Source organism: Dermacentor silvarum, unplaced genomic scaffold, assembly GCF_013339745.2.
Source record: "Dermacentor silvarum isolate Dsil-2018 unplaced genomic scaffold, BIME_Dsil_1.4 Seq453, whole genome shotgun sequence".
Classification (NCBI taxonomy): Eukaryota; Metazoa; Arthropoda; class Arachnida; order Ixodida; family Ixodidae; genus Dermacentor; species Dermacentor silvarum.
The window spans coordinates 9,989-30,780 of NW_023606259.1; the positions used below are offsets into that span (position 1 = coordinate 9,989).

Here is a 20,792-nt window from a genome sequence, read left to right on the forward strand (position 1 = left end):
GCTGAAGAAGTTTTACGTCATATAGTTTACGTCACATATCTGCATGCGTAAAACGATAATGCTACGAAAGTATGCTCTCGTCACCAATTTCTCCACTTCTTTGAATGAGTTTGTCATGTAGCGGGTGGGCATGATGCTTTGTCTATAAATGAATAAAGTGGTGGCTGACATACCTCGAACGCGAATAATTTAAATAGGCGGCTCCCTTGTTTTCATAGTCTCAAGTGTACTGAGCGTTGAACGTGACAAACCGAGGAATATAAGAAGACTTAGGGCTATTATGTCAGTTCACTTGCGTTCGTTGAAGTGCAGAAACATTGCGTAACTCGTAATTGTGAACATTCCAGAGCCTGCCGTCGAAGGAGCTTCAAAGGTGCTCCCGTTGGGCAATCCCATTTCGGGCCTGTGATACATGGCAGATCATTCAATGTGTGATTCACATGCTCTTGTATGTTTTATATACGAGCCCTCTCCGCTATATAGTGCTCGACCAACAGTAATTCCTAAAAAAACTATGTCTGCGGACGTCTGTACAACAGGTATTGCAGTCTGATTGACTGACAGGGTGAGCTAGTTGTGATGCCTTCTCGTAAATTAATGTATAATGGACTTTTTGAATAGACCTTCACACTGCACCAGCAAGGGTTGTATTTATTATAATGCGAACGTCGCAATAAAGCATTACTAGCTGTTTTACAATGAAGTTCGGTTCAGATCTCAGTACACGCTGATGGTATTTGCATTCCTACATCTGGTATGAGGCGTCTGCAAGTACGTGCATGCTTTTAGATGACCGTGATGCTAACATCGAAGCACCTTTGTTAGCAACGTATGGCAGTAAACGCCGCAAAATGTTCGTTAGGACAGATTCACACGGCGGACCAGATCGCTGATTCAATCCGCTGATGATAATGACGTGCTTTAACTGTAACAAATCCTGCCGCGAGCAGCTACTTCTTGGTGCCCATGCACGTGGTGTATTTGGGCGCCTACGCGCCACGTCAACTATATTCACTGATTGAATGGCTTATTCGATCCGTCATGTGTATCCAGATGTGTTCACCCACCAGAAAATAAACGCGTACGTAATAACGGTCACGAACCATGCGCTGACGTATTAAAATGAAGACACGACATTTAACGCGATAGCGTTAAGGGCCCGGTGTCACAGAAAATCCGGTGTCGGCGTCCAGCGTCCGGCACCGAAGCCGGTATTAGCGTTCTGTGAGCGAAAAATATTCTATACGTCACTAAAGTACTTCTACCACTAAAGTTGCTCACACTTTGTTTTACATACTTTACAAAATAATTCCTCGGAATTTTGAGAGTGACAGCCTACAAACATATCATGAAACAAAACACCGACAGCGCATGCCTTTTATGTTAAATCCTCTCAGACTGAAATATTAAAAGTGTGAAACAATAACAGAAGATCAGCCCAAACAAGAGGCCGCGTTTCAAACAGAAAGCTCACCTTCGTGCATAGCGTTCACCGCCAGCGTTTCCCGGTAAACATTAGATACTATTATAATTGGGACCACAATCGCCTTGGGCCCCAGGAAGATAGCGGGCCAAAACTGAGCAGGCGCAGAACACAAGACAGCCTTTGGTAATTGCTTTCGCGTCAACCCAAATACCCTAAATTCGAGAAATAGCGTGGGTTCCCAAGCCCCCTTGGTTGGCTCGCGTGGCAGACGAGCAGTCACGTGATAGCCAAAAGAGAGATGCTAGGCACCGCCACCCAAATTTTGTATGGCTCGGTGAAGTTGTTTGCAGAGCAAACTTGCAGTATTCCTAGTGATTTTCGGCGTTTTAGAGGCAATTACGAGACTCAGCGCAACGCAAGAAGACGCTAGCTGCCCTCTGGTCGGCATCATCTGACCCCCCCCCCCCCTCCTTTGGCTTAAAAATGGTAGAAACGAGTACAAATAATAACATAGTCGTAATCTTTACAACAAACATTCCCAAGTCTTTTTGAAATTCAAAATGCACTCTTAACTTTCGCTTAAAATTATCTCATTATTTCACTTTAAACGCCTTATATTCTCGCCACTGCTTCGTCCTGAGTGCGCAATGAAACACTGCTCTTCTCCCAATTCTAAAGCTCTGATGCTCCGCCGAACCAAAGAGCAACCAACGCAACGCGTCTTGGGGCCTCAATTCTAAAACTGTATTACGGTTACATAAGGTGCAGTTTCCGGCAAGCGTCAGAAACAGTCAGGGACCTTTGAATGCTATCGCGTTCCCCTATTATAGGTGAAGCTTAAGCGTCCTCCAATTTTTTTCGAAGCACGGCTTCCTCGTGTCAAAGGGTACAAGAAAAATTTCTTGCACGGAAAATTTCTTGAACTTTCTAAGCACGGAACCGGGTGGTTCATCACTAACATCAGTAATATAAGGCTACTTCCTGATGTGCAACTTAATCTTTCTGGGCCACATATACAAGAAAGACCATTGTGCGCTACAGTGCGTGGAATCACAAGCCCTCTGCATGTGCCTTAATTCGCATTCCGCGGCGTGCGTCCGCAGCGGCAACTACCACCATCAGACGTGGACGCCCTTTCTTAACGTGCGCTGTCGAGGGCTGTGCATATTCATATTAGACACACTGTCAGGGTTCTGGCATGTACCAGCGTGTTTCTTTGTCAGCGCCAGGCCACGTAAAAGATCACGCCGTTTAATTTCTTATCACGTTCCGAATTGACGATTTGACCTGCAAGCTTCACGCCTGCTGGAAGAGTGCCCTCTCCACAGTGGTGCTTGTAGGCATTCGTAGTGGGTATTTCCATTCACGGCATCAAGAAAAATACACGTACCAGCAGCAGCTGTAAAACAGGCAGCGCTATATAACTTCTACGCGAGTAGCACTGTGGCTGCCCGCCCGTCTGCACTGATGTCTCGGTTAGCCCTGACTATCACGGGGTGCAGCGTTATTCCGGCAGGATCCGTTGTGGTGAAGAGTGAAGCTGTCTATGCTACCTCATAGATGTCCGCGGAACTTGCTACCCTGCGTATACATCCATTCATTTATCCCTAGGGAACCCACAAATGCCAGGAGCACCTTCTGGGGCACAAAGAAAGCCTGCAATGTCTTCCATCTCCAATGCACCATCAACGCCACGACTAGTTTCGCCAGTCAGACGCATTCACCAATTCGCCATCAACAAAGGCTGTGCGCGATGCACTGTGTCAAGGGATACCTAATCATCGTGGCACCATTGGCATTGACCATGGGGTCAAAATGACTCTTTCTTACCATGATGGTGTCCGATATATCTCCACCCCTCTCTAAGGAACAGACGCTTCGAGTAGACGACGCAAGCTTACTCATACATTTTATACTGATAATCTCGAATGACTCTGCGAATTTATGTCTGTATTTCTTTGAACTTTGCCTGCCGCTCCTACTTCCTTCTGGTCTACTACGAAGGGACTCAACGCTGCTAACCGACTCGTTCCGTCAGCATGACAGGCGTAACACAGCGGTGCCCCTATGTTACGCTAGCTATGCTAGCCGAACACGCTGACATCTGCTAACTAGTCTAGAAAATTATCATGTAATAGCTTCTGTGACATTTGTGGCCAGGTGTGATGCTTACAAACTCCTATACGCTTCGCAGTGGCATGGCAGACAGCCCTGCTTACGGTAGTGAAGAAACCATTCAGCATCTGAACTGCAACTCTCCTATCGTTTGGTGAACCGACTCATGCACAGATCTTCGCTTTCTGATTACTTATATACAGGGTGTTCAAGCGAGCACTTTCAAAAATTCTTAATGATTGCCTGTGGCCGATAGCATAATTCTATCTCATGAGCTGGTCTACTCGAAGAGGCAGAGATTACTTGCACAAAAAATTGAAATGCATAATCGACTAATTAACTGAAATTCACTAATTCAGTTTTTAACTAATCACCTTATGGCCCATATTGCAATGTACAAATTCTAGCCGTGGAGTTCGCAAAGCGGATCAAGATACCGGTGGCTGACGCACACATCCCGTAATGATTGCCACTTAGCTGTTTTGGAGTTTAATTAGGTAGGCAGTACACAAGCACTCTTACGTGCAGTTCCCACGCCAAGCGATCAGAGCTTGATAATATTTTCCAATTCACGCTGGCCACTCTCCGACGCCGCAGCTCTGAAACCGATACAGCCAAAATAGTTTACAACATTTACACATACCGTGACTGATGACGCATGTCGCATGTTTGCCCAGCCGAGGGAAATTTCTGCACACTTTAGTTACGCTGCACTCAAAGGTTACACAGTGGTTCCCCGACTGCCTTGTATAAACTGACATAACGTAAATGTCTCGGAGATCGAGTTGAAATGTCGTGCGCAGCTCGCGACGGTAACACATTCAAGCAGCGCCGAGCCTGCAGAGAGAAGGAAAGGCTCGAAAAGGCTCGTGGCGCTCCTTTTCCTCCTCGCCCGATGAAGAGGGCTTTGCATCATGATAATCCCCTTTTGGAGTTGAGGCCGTATTTTTACAGCAATGCAGTTAAGGGCTCAGTCTTCGATGGACGTGTCCGCGTGTAGAAAAAACTCTCATTGGCCGTATGTTGTATGTGCGAGTGAAAGCGCGTCCCTCGCGCGCTTTCACGGGGAGCGAACGCACGGCGGAGAGCAAACGCGACTTCTCCGTCGCGGGCAAGGTTGTGGGGGACGAGAGGGAGGGAGGGAGGGTTGGCGACGCTTAGATGCGGCACAAAATGCATATCTTGTGACCGGGCGCAAGGGGAACTGGCGACTCAATCACCCACGCGGAAAGAGGAAAGCGGGAAGGCAGTGCGGGAGGGAGGGAGTGTGGCTTTTGCTCTGCGAGCAATTAACGGCGTACTTGCTTGTACTTTACGTGGTGACGCCTGGTCGCGCGCACCGCATGTTGACAGCCTTTTGCACCACGGCTCCTACCTTTGTATGCGCTGTGCTTTCGCCGCTCAGTTTTCGTTGAAGCGATAGACCGCATGAACCTTCGCTCGTTGCTCCTGGCGCGCTTGCTCACGCCAGCGTTTTGACAGCGGTTGTGTGCGGTCACCGAGTGTGCTCTATTCATGTTTGTGTGTGAGTTCTGACACTATCCTTGTTAATTCAGTTAGTAAGCAAATGTGTCGAAGTTTATACAGCCGATAAAACTATTATCCACACCCCGTATAGCTTGCTACTAATTTGCTATCGCAATTGACGCTTCGCAACGCGCAGAACTGTTGTCGACGGCGGCGGTGTTTTGCCCGCGTTCGTGCCGAACGCGCGCGGCGTTGGTGACGTGTTTATGAAGAACGTGGCAACATTTGCCGTACACCCTATGGCGATGTACCGTAGCGATCATAAGGCCATGGTCCCTGTGGTCCCTTAGTAAATGAAAACCACCGGATCATATATATTTCTCATTCTTTAATCGTTCAAATAACCAATTACATCATCACATCTTAATAGTCATAATTGGAAATACATAATTTCCACCACAGTACAGCTTCGCTTGTCTTTTTTGTATAGAATAAATGTGTTGCAGAAGCAGTTGAAACTGTCATTGAGTCCCAAAACATCATATTCAGTCGTTTTCGTCAAGCGACGTCGTGCGCAATTATTTCTTTTTTCGCGCTTTGCTTATAGCACGCAAATTATGAAAGTGCCACGTGATTGCGCTTATGCGCGCTGTGACGCCCAGCGGTTCCAAAAGCATTTGAACGAGCTAACTCCGCTCATTGTCTGGCTCGGCCACTGAGGGGTCAATGCGTACGCCGCGAACGTCACTGGCAACGTGCATCTCGCTATCAACAGAATCTAACACTGACTGCGTGCCACTTCCAGCCCACTGTCCAGTGTTAGAGCTCGCGTCTGTGACGAACCTTAGTCCCACGAATTCAAAACAACGGCGACAATTCGAAAAGCCTATGGGCCCCCAGTGCCGCTGTTTGGCGCCACACACGTGGCGCCACCTACGAAAAGCGGCTGCGAAAAGCGTGTTATGGCGATCCCGAATGCAAGGCTTCTATTGTGACCCAGAAGCGCGGCCTGCGCGAATACATTTCCGTGAACACATGTCACGCTTTCTGGAGGTGAAAAGAGCCCAAGTTGATGTGCCTGATTGGCTACCAAGGGTAGAGGCCTTGGCATCCCTAAATGAATTTTAAAAGACAAAGTCAGCCAAGTCATGCTGGCTGCTATGTAAGAGCTTGTTTTTTTTCTTCTGTATTTTCGTGTACTAGTTATGCATTTTGTTTGTTTTGCTGACAGTGTGTCGGTGAACCTGTCGAGAACTGGCAATAAAGAAAAAAAAAGCGAAAAGCGTGTTACCGGCGCGCAGTCATACAGTCATAAGAACCATCTTGAAATGCAGCGCAACGGGACGGCACAACAGAGAGGAAGACGAACACAGGCGCTAACTAACAATTGATTTATTGAAGCCAGACCCACAGGTATATATATGTCCACAGGCTGCGCAGGCGCACCGTTACAACGCATATGGAAACCATCAAAAAAAGGAAGTGATTACACCAGGCGCGAAATGAATTTCATTTCTGTATTGTACAGTGCAATCGACGTATCGCTTACACACTCTTGACCTGTTTTCCTGATAAAGAAAGCCTCTAACGTTTCACGAGCGCTTTTCAAAATGCCAACTAGGCCCAACATTCAACTCTTTTAAAGTCATACAGTGTTTAGCTTGGCCCCTGGAAGCGAACAGCCGTGATTGCGGCCAAGGAAAGAACTTCACTGCGTGGATGCGGCTACGAGTAACTAAAACAACACACGAAAGCCGTCGCAAAGCTTCCAAATGCAGAAGTTGTACCATTATTGTGGCAATATTGTGCATGTTAGAGGGCTGTATAAGAGCTGTCCGGTTCCCGCATTTTCATTAATAGGCACCAGTCATGTAAGCCTCTGCAGAATTTATTGATTGTTTTACGATTGTGGCGTGGATTACCCAGTCGAAACTTTCTGGGTGCCTTTCTCACCTTCTTTTTTTTTCGCAGTCTTAATGGCGCCTGTAATATTGCAGGTTGTTGGCACCGGCAAGAAGGTGTTGCTAACAAAAATAAAATAATGCTACTTCTTTTCTTTGCTTGGGTGTTTTGAAACCACTTAAAACACACTGTTCTCCCCATTGTCTCAACTTACTGCCAATAAAGGCACATGCGTATCGTACGTGATGCAGTTATCCAGTGAAACGCAAACAATGTAATTTCATGCTGAAAAACCTTCCAAGACGCACCTTCTTCAATTTCTTAAAGTGATTTAAAAAAAAATTCAAATAGAGCTCATATATACTACAACAAATGTCTATCGACTAATCGCCCAGCCTGACTCCCATGCGCCTCATACAGTTTCAACACATTTATGGGAGAGGTGAAATGCAAGGTCTATAGCACTCCCAAACTCAAGCTTGCCGACAGACGCCAGCGCCACTCCTTCCCCTGGCGGAGAGCAGAGTCACCATGTATCAGGTCGCCAGCACCGTAGGCGCTCGCGATGCCCACGATCTTTTCAAAATTGCTTCATGCGTCGCCGTTGTTTCGCGATAGTTCGGTGGTCGGGTAGCCAAGGATTCCGGTACTGTGGCGTGCTGAACTGCCACAACAGTGGCAAGACGTAATGCGAAAGCTTGCCACTTTATTTAATGCTTGCTATTATTTGCGGCAACGTTGTTCACAGAAGAATGAAATTGGGTTGGAGTGCATACGGCAGGCATTGCCAAATCCTGACTGGGAGCTTACCACTGTCGTTGAAAAGAAAAGGGTACAATCATTGCATTCTACCGGTGCTAACATATGGGGCAGAAACTTGGAGGGTAACAAAGAAGCTCGAGAACAAGTTAAGGACCGCACAAAGAGCAATGGAACGAAAAATCTTAGGACTAACGTTAAGAGACAGGAAGAGAGCAGTGTGGATCAGAGAACAAACGGGGATAGCCGATATTCTAGTTGACATTAAGCGGAAGAAATGGAGCTGAGCAGGCCATGTAATGCGTAGGATGGATAACCGGTGGACCACTAGGGTGACAGAATGGATACCAAGAGAAGGGAAGCGCAGTCGAGGTCGGCAGAAAACCAGATGAGGTGATGAAGCTAGAAAATTTGCAGGCGCAAGTTGGAATACGCTAGCGCAAGACAGGAGTAATTAGAGATCACAGGGAGAGGCCTTCGTCCTGCAGTGGACTTAAAATATAGGCTGATGATGATGATGATGATGCTTCGCCTTGTATTTCAGTCATGACAGTTTGCTGGTGACGTCGAGAATATCGCTGCAGCTGTACTTCGACGTGCTTTGAGTGACGCATTGAGCGTCGGCTGACTTGCGCGTGCGACGCACATTGTGCTTTACCGTGTTTGGTTTACAGCGCGCGATTGATCGGTAACATTTCTGTAGTAGCAAGTTGCAGGCAGTTGAGCGTATTCTTTTTTTATTGTGATAAAGACTTGCCGTTAAGGCACAATTCTTGATGTGTATATGTGTATTATATTCAATTCAATTCAATTCAAGTTTATTCCATTTTTCTTGAGATATACAAAAAAATGGAGGATGCCCGAAGAAAAAGTGAAACTCTGTTCACTTGACGGGGATTCAGGCCCCCTTTACAAGGCATATAGCAAAGCGGTTGATGTGGAACACCAAAGAAATTACCACTCGTTATGCGTAATTACGGTAACAAAGCATCCCACGTCTTTTTGTTTTTATATGTATATAAAAACACTTAGTATGCATACACACACCATATGTTACATTTCTGAAGCAAGATATACATTAAATATTCTTCATTGCACTAGTTTCATTACACTGGTAAAAACTTCATAACATTGAAATAGAAGAATCATATATTTTGCACAGATATGCACTACTCAACGGATACAAAAAAATTTCTTAGTGTTTTTTTTACTGGGAGATTCAAAGAATATTTCATGTTCAATCAAGAAGTTTAAAAGTTTAGGCAGTCTGTAACAAAGCATGTGTTCACTCATATTTATTCGAGTGTATCGAATAATCCACTTTTTAGTATTACGGAAAGGGTAAGGGTGAGTTTTTTCCTTAAGTTCAGCTAATGCACGTAAAGTTCCATCAGAAAATTTAAGGCATTGTTTGTATCTGAGGGCTAAACTGTATGCGTAGACGTTGTGAGCAGGAACTACGCAAAACCGTGTAAATAGCGGTCCTGTGTGCGCTCTGTAGTGTTCTCCAGCTATATGACGGATAGCTTTCTTTTGCAGTACGTTTAATCTATTTATGTTTGTTAGTGACGTGGTGCCCCAAACAAGAAAAGAGTAGCTCATTTGAGAGCAAAATAATGCATGATACAGCTGTAGTTTGACACTACTTGGAAGTAAAAATTGTGATATTGCGAAGACACCTACGGTTTTGGCAAGGGGGGCAACGAGATGGTTGACATGTGTATCTCACGACAAATTTTGATGAAAGTAGACTCCAAGAGTTTTGACAGTGTCAACAATCCCTATGACGGAATTATCCAGAACTATGGGGTCTCCCAGTTGAAAAATACACCAGCACGGTCTGATGTTTCTAGTGTAAACACCAGCACGGTCTGATGTTTCTAGTCTAAACATCAGCACGGTCTGATGTGTTGTCATGTGCACACCAGCACGGTCTGATGTTTCCAGTGCAAACATCAGCACGGTCTGATGTCTTGCGATGTGCACACCAGCACAGTCTGATGTGCACACCAGCACGGTCCCATGTGTTGTGATGTGCACACCAGCACGGCCCGCTGTGTTGCGATGTGCACACCAGTATGGTTTATTGCTACCTGGTAAGCACATTACTGTGGTGTGGCGCAGTGTGGTGTGCATGACAGACAGCAGTTACCAGTTACCTTTGCCAAAAGTTGTCACGTGGTTCGTGCAATGACATGACGTGCTTTCATGGTGGAAGTGACACCAAGTGCTCAAGAGAGGTATACCGTCACTTTAGGAGGGAGCCAACCATGAAGTGAGCAGCAGTAGTTCTCTCCTCCCGAGACATAAGAATCAACAGAAACTTCCAGCATAGTGTTTTTCTCACCCTTTCTATGGTTTTTCTGAAGCATTTGCAACACGTGCAATGTGCTCCTTTTCGTTGTGCTTCTACACACTGGTCTTACAAATTCTGAACTATGCCACACCAACCAGAGTACACATAAACCTTATGGCGTTAGCTTCCTCTACGGCTTGGCTTTACACATTTCTGGTCAATCATTCCTTCACGCCACAATATGTCCTACTGCCAGTAGGTGCTTAATTCAGTGTCGATGTGAAGCCGTGTAAAGAGGATGTGTTGTATTTTGCGTTCTGGAGCATGCTCACAAATACTAGTCACCACTACATGAACAATGTCTTCCAGAAAATATACGTCATACTATTTAGTTAATACAAAGCTTGAAATAATTTCATCCAGTAATTTCTTGCCTTGAACACTAAGTTTGATGCAAGTGTTTGAGCTGAGCTGCTACAGAGCAGAAAAAAAGAATGACAGTGTTGGAGTGATGAATATTTTTCATTGAAGCACAATGACATCAAATATACACAAATTTTACATTCTAAAGCATGCCGACTACTAGTTACAATAAACAATGGCTTGCAGAAAATGTGCTGCACTCATATACAACACACAAAAATGAGAGTGATTACAGTGTAGACCGCTTATAACATAAGTATAAGTCGCGAATATCCGCACTATAAGCGGTACCGCACTATAACCAAAGCAACAATTTTCAAGGCCCGCACATAAGCAAAACATGTGCACCGAGCCGCCACGCGTATGTGACAGTCAAGGAATGCGGCTAGAATGTTTGCATTCAATTTACAGACGAATCTCGTTAATTCGAACCAAATCATGCAGCGGCGCCTCGAACCGACATTGCTCTGGCACTGCCATAGAGTAAAAGCTTAGGAGAGACCCTGTAGCGCGCGCGAACGAAACAAAAAAAGAAAAAAAAACGCGGCGGATATGTCACCCTCTGTCAAATGGCAAGGTCGCCGATTCTGCGTTGCCCCGAAACATGCGTGTGCGTGCCGACGTCTCAGCCACCCTACCGTAGTCACGCGTAGAAAATGGCAGTGAACCCTTCTTTCTCCTTTATGCTTCCTCTACTTTCTAGTCACGTGTTGACCTTGCACGCTGCGGCTACGGCGCAGAGGGAAGCAGCGGTGCTGTCCCACGCCGGCAAACGCTTCCCGATAACGGCAGAAAACGAAACTTCGGGGAGCTGGCGCTGGACCGGCTGGAGCGGTGGAGGGCATGCACAGTGACAGTCGAAAGTGAGGGAGCTACAAGGGAGGGCAAGGGGAGCCACCGAAGCGGCAGAGTTGCCGAGGCGAAATCCACTTCCCCGCCGCCCTCCTCCCTCACATTCCATGGTCTCCGCGTGCGCCCTTCGCCGTGCCGTGCCGGAGCCGCCCGCTCCCTGAAGTTTCGTTTACTGCCGTTATCGTGAAGCAAGCGTTGGCCGGCGTCGGCAGTTTCGTGGCCCTCGCTCGCTATGCGCGCCATGATATTTCACGACTCGCACTCAAGATTCTGGTTTCAGCCTCACTGGCTGTTCTCGTTCGCACCACGTGCCCTTCTCCTCCACTTGGTCTCTCTTTTTTCCTAGAGCACTCCTTGGGGCGCCTGTTTGAGGGGAGTGTTCGCCGTCTCCGCTGACTTCCGTACTTCCAGGAAGCCGCAATGTAACCGGTATTTCGTTTCCCACAACTGCACTATAAGCGATACGTGTCTACATGGAGTGCTATGGGAAACTTAACGGGAGTCTGAAAAGACCGCACTATATCCGGTTACGTTATAAGTGGTCTATACTGTATTTCCATTGAAGTACAATTACACAAAATATACAGAATTTTTTTCAACTAAGAAACAATTATTCATAACCCTGAAAAGCAGCTTGCATATTTTTTCAGCACACACTGAAAAAAGCAAGAGCTAAATCATATAAGCACAATATGCATGCTTCTAACAAACTGTGCCTATGGTAATATAAAAGCAAATGTCAATTTATTTGAAGTAGGATCGAAAATGGGGAAAAGCACAAGATGGCAAGTGTTCATTATAATACAATATTCAGCTATGCACTATGTGCACGCAGAAAGGCATTCAATTTCACAATATTGGGACAATGATGAGAACATTTCGCAATGAGGACACACCTACCACACACATCAGATGCATAATCGAAGTCGTCTGTTGAAAACAACATGCAAAATCAGCCTTCGGTGTCGGAATCATTTCTGGACAATTTACATCCCATCGTGCTTAAGTTTGGGCTTTAGCTCTTTGTACGTAGCTTGAAGAGCGCAGAGCTTGCCAAACCGTTTCATTATGCATGCCTTTTTTTATTATGCAAAGGAACATTTGTGACAACCTTAAGATTTATTGAATGATCTTTGAAAATGATAGCAAAAATGACACACTTTTCGTTTTATAAGCAACTTAATGCTGTGCAATATGCCACATATGAAAGACAATGGTAAGGTTCATTTATTTGGATGTTTCTGGCATCTCTGGCTTATGGAAACTAGCACATACACATGCTGTGCAACTGATGAATACATAAATTGTCTGAAATAATTAAGTGGCAAGAGGTGAGTTTGGTTAATGGCCTAATCAGAGCATCAGTCTGTGGTGCTGGGAGACTGATGTTAAATTTCCCTGTTGGGCACATATCTTATTATTGAAGAGGCCTAAACTGACTTAAATCATGAACCTACTGCAAAGGGTGTATTATGAGGCAAGAAATGCTAAACATTAAACAAAGAAGCTCCCTTTTATCATAGGGATCGCAAACATAAGTTCTCAAAGCATGAACTACATGACTGCCTTGATAAAGAAAACATTTTGTTATGGTTGGGGCCACACTTGTTTACAGCTTATCTCTGGAGACGAGGTACAAAGTAAACATGTCCATTATCTCTCTCACGCCACCATAGAATTGCTATCAGACTGACTTATCCCTGTTTACAGCATAAAAACAATTGTGACCACAGTAGAAAGGTTTTTATAAAAAATGCTACACAGCCTTTTCTGCTTAATCAATGCAGTATTGAGCACACAGGAAGGTATAGATGGGTACAAAAGACCATCGCTTCAGCCAAAACTAAAGAAAACTTTCCTGCACAGCCACGCTACGTTGAACTGTTGCAAGGAATTAAAGTGCTTGAACACACACACACATAAGCTGTGCTGCTTGATTTCAAGGTGCATGCCTTGCTAGACTGTCAAGGAAATATTTTTTAAACAGCATTTGTGCTCTCCACACTTTTGCTCCCAATTGTATCTTTTACATTGAACTAAAAAAACTATAATTGGCAACCCTATAAAGTGTATTAAGATAAGCCCATCTCACTAAAATGGAATTCAAGAGCTTGCTTGCTTTGTTTCTGCTACAAAGAACCTAATCTCTTTCGTACAAATTTGGAATTTTTACAATGAATGACTTGTCATTTCGCTCTACATAGACACATAATGAAAAAATGCTTTCTTCTTGTAACAAGCACAACCCAACATCAGGCGGTGGATGTTCAACTTCATAGAGGAAGGGCATAAGACTCTCGGTAAACATAAGTTCCTGACATACGAACACCATGGAACTATCTACAGAAAGCACATTCACTATTCTACAAAGCCTTCCATCACAAGTTTCAATGTACTGTGAACAAGACTTTTCTGCTCTTTTATAGTGTGAACTGTGCACAATGATTCCTCTAATTTGTGCCCTGAAGTATTCGCCAATCGTTGACACAGGACCTAACGCATTTAACAGACTATGTACACTGCTTTCTAGATTGGATGCAGGCAAAGGTGCACCCATGACAGCTGAAGCATAATGATTCACAGTTTTTTTTCCAGAAATGATTTGTTGCTTTTTTTTCAACATAGGTGGAAGGAAAACAATGCGCTTAAGTGATTTTAACATTTCCTGCATGATACATCTCTCTGCTATTTGCTGAGGCACACCTTTGGCAGCAGACACAAGCTTTAGAAGATCACCATTTCCCCCTTCAAAGGGAAATGTAGAAGTGGCCCAAAGTGGTCCTGTCATTCGAACTGATTTTGCTATGTGGACAAGTTGGTGCACATTAAACGTGAAGGTGTTGTCACCATAGAGCTTTGGCATTTCTTGAACAAACTGCTGTAGCAAAAGATCAGCATGTGATATTTCCCATTCTTTTATACTTGCTTTCAATAGCAAGTAAGTGCTGTGTGAAAGCAAAGAAAAGTGGAGCAGGTATTTATGTGGCAAGATATTCTCCAGACAAGGTGCTCCATAATACAAAAGCCAATATTTCAATTCGCTTGCTTTCCAAAATGATCTTTCGGAAAGCGACCTTGGTAATCTCGTAAAAAATCCAGGAGGACGAATTTTCATCATGCGGTCATTCAAAATCCTAATTCTATTGCCAATATACCATGGCTTTCCAGTGGAGCTGAGCCACAGTTCCATTAACTGACATACAACACCTTCCAAGATGCAATGTAAATAGTCCGGAGGAAAACCCCACACCAAGTCCAATGTCCGTAGGTTGGCAACAGCAGATGGGCCTTTTATGCCGTCCGCAGGGCACCCCCTTGAGGCTGCAATTGACATCGCACTGATGACTGAGTCGTGGCACCTTTCCATCGCATCTGGACCTTCAAAGATATACTTCAGTGTTCCTGAAAAGGAAAATATACACCAACTTGTAGCTGCAGATGATGAATACTGGTCACACATAATGCTCTTTGGCATCAGCGAACAAAGCTGCACAATCTATCGGTTCTTTGCGAACCTTATAACACAAGAAATTTGCATGTGAACCTAACAGTAAAAAAAAGGATCAGTCAATAGGATGCAGACTGAGTATAAACCACATGAAAGAAATGGAGAATGAACTCAGAGAAAACATAGTGGAAATTAACTTCTATGCTTAACTGAAATTTATAAAGTAACTAGGGCAAAGGGAAATGAAAGTGGATGAAAAGAAATGGCAAAGGGTGTGAGCTGAACCCACATCATCTGCATTATGCATGTGGTGCATTACCAATGAAGCTGCAGCGATGGCCGTCAATCTGTTCACTTTCTTGGGTATTAGCGCACACAATGTGTACAACAGTCACCCTACGAGTGTTATCCACTGCCACTCACAGCCATGGCAGCAGATGTCCGACATCCTTTTCTCAAAAGATGTCACATAGTACAAGAATGTATGAGCAGGCCAATCAACCCTTACATGCTTCCTGATGACATCAAGGCTGCAAAAGTCAAGGCAGGGTTTGGGTACGGGCTAAGTGGTATTCCATTGCAAACTTGACTTACAGCACATACATAGACAAAGGGATTGTCAGCGCTTGTCTTTCGTCATTCTTGCTGTCCCTTTGTCTATGTATGCGCTGTAAGTCAAGTTTGCAAAGTTAAGGGCCTATGACAAATTAAGATCACATGCCAGATCGATTCCCTTTGTTCTCCTTATTCTTCTCGCTTATTCGATACCAAGGGCTTCAACTTTGGCAGCCACAATGCAAAGAGGTAGCATGCAGGGGGTGATTGGCCAGTTGCCTGCACCTAAGTTCACATATTAGGTAACACCTATGATTGAAAGGATGTTCCACATTAGTTAACCTGGCCATGAGGAGCACTAGCTAAGACACTCTCAGCCAATGTACACACACAGGTCATAAAAATTGGCCGTAGCTCTAGTGCAGACATATATAGTTTTGCTGGTTGTCTGTACTGAGGTACTCAAGAAAATGGATGACAGGATGGCCAATGCAGCAGCTTAATTGGTAAAGCTCCACATGGATAACCCGTAAGATTGCGTTCGGCTCTTCCCTGCGGCAAGTTTTCTTTTCCTACACTTTATTTTCCTTTTCTGTCATTATTTCTACATTTTAAATTAGCATAACAGTTACGCTAACAATAACATAAACATCCTTTTTCTTTGGTAACTAAGCATATGCACAGCAAACAATTATGTGCATCAGGTTCCAAAAGGCTTCCAGTTTTGCCATCTGGAACAGCCTGCCAAGTTCAGCAGGTAAAACAGGGAATACAAGTTGCAATAACCTGCAAATATATGGGGCCCTACAGCTGGCACCAATATTACTATGCCATTTAAGCATTATTTGATACACTCTGCTCGGAAGTGTACAAGACTAGATACATGAGCTGAATGCACGAGGCGTGTATCTTATATTTGAACATATCAAGGGCACACGCCTATAGTTCACTATGGAGGACAATACTTCATTTTTCAAGGTACATTTGAGTGGCAAAAACGTGGGACCAGATGTTTTCTGCGAAAGAAGGAGGAGAACTGAGAGGCTCGATTAATCATTTCTGCGCTGCAAAAAAATAAGACAACATTCTAAATACTACATTCGATTATTAGGTCTCACAGTACTTTGCTAGGAAATAAGGCATGTTATGGTACAAACAAAACAAAATAATTTTAAAGTTCCCCTTTACTTTTCTAAGATCGAGGAAGTCTTAGGACTCAAGAGAAACTTTACCAACACGAGTGTGCTGTGCTCATAGTTTCTCCACACATGAAAAACAGTATCTCTAAAGATTGAACAGATGCTGCAGTGGTTCACCAGTACACCACACAAAATGGCAGCACACATAGACAAAGTCTGCAGGTGCGAGCATGAAAACGGCTCACAGCACAAATGCATGTTTATAGGCAAGAGACTGTAAACCCGTCCAAGGCAGGGATTATACCAATCTTATGCGCTAAAAGCATCCTCACCATACCTGAAAGCATGTGAACTGCAAGACACTGCCACAACAAAGCACCACTACAATGCACAGTAATTCATCACGACCTGTATCGCTACTTCCAGAACAATTAGTTACTCGAAGAGGAGGTTCGTGCCATGACATTGGCTTGTAGTGGAACTTCTATCAGTCACAGTTCTGAAGGACAAACAAAATGAAGACAGTCTCAAAGAAGAACACAAGCTAGTGCAGGCCCAAGGACAAGTGGTATGATAGGCCATTTTGCTGAATAATTGTGGCCTCAGTCACCTTCAGTGGCCACCTCCGCATGCTAACAAGGCAATGGTGGGTGTTTGGGTCACAACGAGAAGGGAGAATCAGCGAAAAAAATAGGGTGGCATAAGTGCACACATTCCCAATGAGGATCATTTGTTGCCGAATCACTAGGTTGTCAAGGTTTATAGCCCTTGCATATTTCATTAGAGCCTACGAAGGTCGGTTTATTTATAAGCTGGCACATATAACAGTACCTCTGTTGCCTTTCCATGCCAAAAAATACTGATAATGTATACATTTAAGGCAGACTGCTAAGCAGCGCCATTGCAGTGGAATTATTTCCGTTAAGCTACAAGCCACACTCAATCTCATGCATTCTGAACCACCTGCCTATTTTACGATAGTTCAACAGAAATATGCAGATGACTCTGCACTGCTGTAATTGAATACTGAGCACAGTTATTCACAATTGTTATTCCCAGCACTTGTGCACACATTTAAAAAGTGTAGCCTTACCATCGATGAGTGTCCCCTTCTGAAAGCACCATGAGCAGCCATAGTATCCATTGTACTGCTTTGCATTTAGCAGAGCAGCCCGTGCCGGTGAGTCAACACAGCAACATAGGGCACTGACTGTGGAACGCACAGTGCGTCCAGCAAAAGTCCACACCAGTGTGCCAATTGCATTGAACTTGTCAACAAATGTTTTTAAAAACAGATGACACGGTGGATGCTCTTTGGCAAACCATACTGCCCCAACAAGAATATTTTTCCAGCGATGTGGAACAGGTAGCTCATTCAAGGCCACCTGAATTGGCCACAATGATCCCTTGCTGGATTTGAAAACTGGAGAGCCATCACTATTCAGCGTCACAGTCAGGTCACTCCATGACATCTTGTTTTTAGTGCGGCAGTTTTTATAAAGTTGACCATCAGTCACATCCTGGATCAATCCCTGACCAGTTGTTGCCGCTATCTGCTGCAGATTTTTACCGACTAAATCTGCAGTGTTTTTTAACAACTTCAGTAGTTGCTGCTTCAAATCAAGCGTAATGAAAAAGTTTCCCTTCCTCAGCATGTACGGCAGTGTCGCTTCTATGGCACAAATACTACACCGCTCTTTGTTGTTTCCACAGTTTGTAGTCAAATGAAGGCATGCTGGGCAGTAGGTGTGAACTTCAACAGCCTTTGACCGCTGGAGATCCCACAACTTCCTCAATCCATACTTAGATGTTGGAAAGATGTCTCGTCCAAACAGGGTATTTAGTAGTTTTAGCAAACCATCCACTTGCGTCCATGTGAGCCCAGCAGCAGTGACAAACGTCAAAACTAACAGAATTGCCTGCAGTAGGCTGGTTGTCTGATTTGGAAGCTTCTTTTCAGAGTACATCCTGATAAACTCATTGAGGTCAGCATCAGGGTCAGTGCATTCGTCATCGACTATACATGGTTCCTCGAGTGTGGCGTCTTCAGATGAAAAATCTACAGTGTCATCATTCTGATGAATCACTTGGCTCGATGAGTTACTGTCAGCAGGCACTTCAGGGGACTAGACATGATGCAAGGAGAAAAAAAAAGATAGGGCTTCAGTGATAACTTGAAATCAATAGCCTAGACAAATGACAAATGTCAACTAGACAAAGACAGTAGAGACAACCACCTATGATCGTCTTTTCCTTTTTGTCTAGTTGTTGCACTGACAGATAATGAATGATAGTAATGAAAAAAAAGGAAAACTACATCACGACATGCAGACAGATCATAGTGTTCTTTTAAGCAGATAAGTGAAATATTAGAACATCACATTTTAATGTGATCAAAACAGTAAATTAACGGTACATTTGACTTGTTCCTACCGCACTAAAGCTCAGTTTGCAGCGATGCAGAACCCTCTCAAGACTGGCGCCAGAGAAAGCTTACTTCAGCAGAACGTGCCAGGTGCTCCCAGAGCAATGGGAGTAGCCACATCTTTGACTTTCTGTTGGATCTACGTAGAGTAGCAGGCCAGATGCTCTATTTTCCAGCTAACCTCTCTACATTTTCCAATCATTAAACTACTACTACTACTTCGGTTATGCACCCTGGTTGAAGGTGGGAATGCCTCCGAGTGCTCTAAGCTGGAGCACAGCGCTCTGAATGAGCCAGGCGAATGTGTTCCAAGCACTCAAAATCTACCAGCTGAATGTAATCTGCACGAGTCAAAATTGAATAGTCGAATGTACCATAAAATTGGCAAAATAATAGATTGCTATACATAAATCAAGACAACAAATCTGTTGGTTTCTGAAGGCAAGAAATAGTTGTTGGATGACTATAACGTAAACAAAATAGGTGTTTTGCTTAACGAGTGAGTTCAAAAAGAGGTGACAGTGCAACTACAAATCTTAAGCAACTGAGTCATTCCTTGCATCAATTTTTCTCCCCGTAAAGTATAATAACTGTTGTAATTTCTTATGATGAACGAGCAACAAATATTCCATAACTTTGAAACGCGAATTCTCTATTTAAAAGGAAGAAGAGAAATGAACATATCTTGTATTTCAGGGTTATTTTACTCTCACTACTTTCAGTGAAAACTCCAAATTATTAACGTTTCTTGAGATGATTCCTTTAACTTTCACATCAGAATTATCAAAGCACTCCGAGAAATCACTTCTGCTTGCTTCCATTCCAGCAAAGCTATAAGTTCACGTATTATTGTGTGTTTTTTTGCGACAATAATACGTTTTTAAATAAAACGGTAAGGAAAGAGTTAACGGAGGATAAAAGGCGCTGCTGTTACGCGATTCTATGCAGTAGTTGAAGCAGCGGCTGTACAGCTGTATTACAAGGACCACCACTTACTTGTGAAGTTGCAAGCGCAGCAGTCGCTTGACGTGCCTTCTTTTGCTGGCTCCACACAGTTTGTCGTGGAACTTTTGTGGACGACGTGCCGGGCTCCAAGTACGAATGGTAACGCTTTGCAGGGGGCATATTGCACGAAGCGAAGGTTCTCCAAAACCTAGCCGGGGCGAACTACGAATACCGATGAAGCGCAAGCATAAAGTAACGACGGCGATTATCGCAAGAAACGCAACACCGACGCGGAGGTGCTGCTTCACTGCAGGACGAAAGCGGCACTGGCAAGACGTTCAACCTGTTGTAGAACAACCAGACTAGGGTCTCTGTTATTGCCCACAGAACATGTGGATCATATTATGGGGTTTTGGCTAGAGTGTGGTTTTGGCTAATAAATGGCTGGATTATTCTCCCGGGTTACAATAAAAAAAAATCTGCTTTTCAAAGGTTGTTATCCAGACTAAGATGGATAATGCTTAACCAATATAAAATCAAATTCCACTTGAAAATTTGTAAAAATTATATCAAACTGTCACCGCGATGGCGCAAGCATAAACTTGTTTTGCCACCTGCTGGCAGCTGTACAAACCAGCGTTTCAAGGAGGGCTGCTGCGTGTTCCAGGAGCGGGCAACACGTGGCAACCCTCCCTGACCAGCCGCTTTCTGTAGCTACCGGCAGGCGGCGACACAAGTTTATTCTAGCGCCGTCGCGGCAGCAATTCGCATCTCCATAAGTGAAGGCAAATTTGCTCTTTTTTTCTTAAAAACCAGGCAATTAGCTGTAGCAAGTGTTACACTGAACGACGTAGAATCTATAATGCGATCCTTATGCAAAATTTCAGCAAGAACTGTGCAGTTGTAAGCACGAAATCTTTTTTTTTTCGGACACGGCGAACATATTATGTTATGCTTGACGTGTTCGAAAAAAAGATTTACCTACATTGCAGAACCAACGTAAACGTTCAGAGATGTAATCTTACAGCGTAATTTGTTGA

General features: G+C 44.2%; 1 protein-coding gene across 1 annotated transcript; it reads right to left on the minus strand.

Moving 5' to 3' along the window:
* Window positions 1–12,722: 12,722 nt before the first annotated feature.
* On the minus strand, window positions 12,723–17,859 carry LOC125941843 (uncharacterized). Its single transcript, XM_049659699.1, has 2 exons — window positions 17,476–17,859; window positions 12,723–14,642 (listed from the first exon to the last, which is right to left on the minus strand). Exons 1-2 carry the CDS (start codon window positions 17,852–17,854, stop codon window positions 13,381–13,383), a joined length of 1,641 nt encoding a protein of 546 aa, XP_049515656.1. The 5' UTR covers window positions 17,855–17,859; the 3' UTR covers window positions 12,723–13,380.
* Between the last annotated feature and the right edge of the window lie 2,933 nt (window positions 17,860–20,792).

Excerpts from the sequence above, each read along its gene's own strand:
- LOC125941843 (XM_049659699.1), bottom strand. The coding sequence starts at position 17,854 with ATGTCATGGAGTGACCTGACTGTGACGCTGAATAGTGATGGCTCTCCA. Across the intron at positions 14,643-17,475 it reads GAAGGGGACACTCATCGATG|GAACACTGAAGTATATCTTT; the intron begins GTAAGGCTACAC and ends TTTCCTTTTCAG.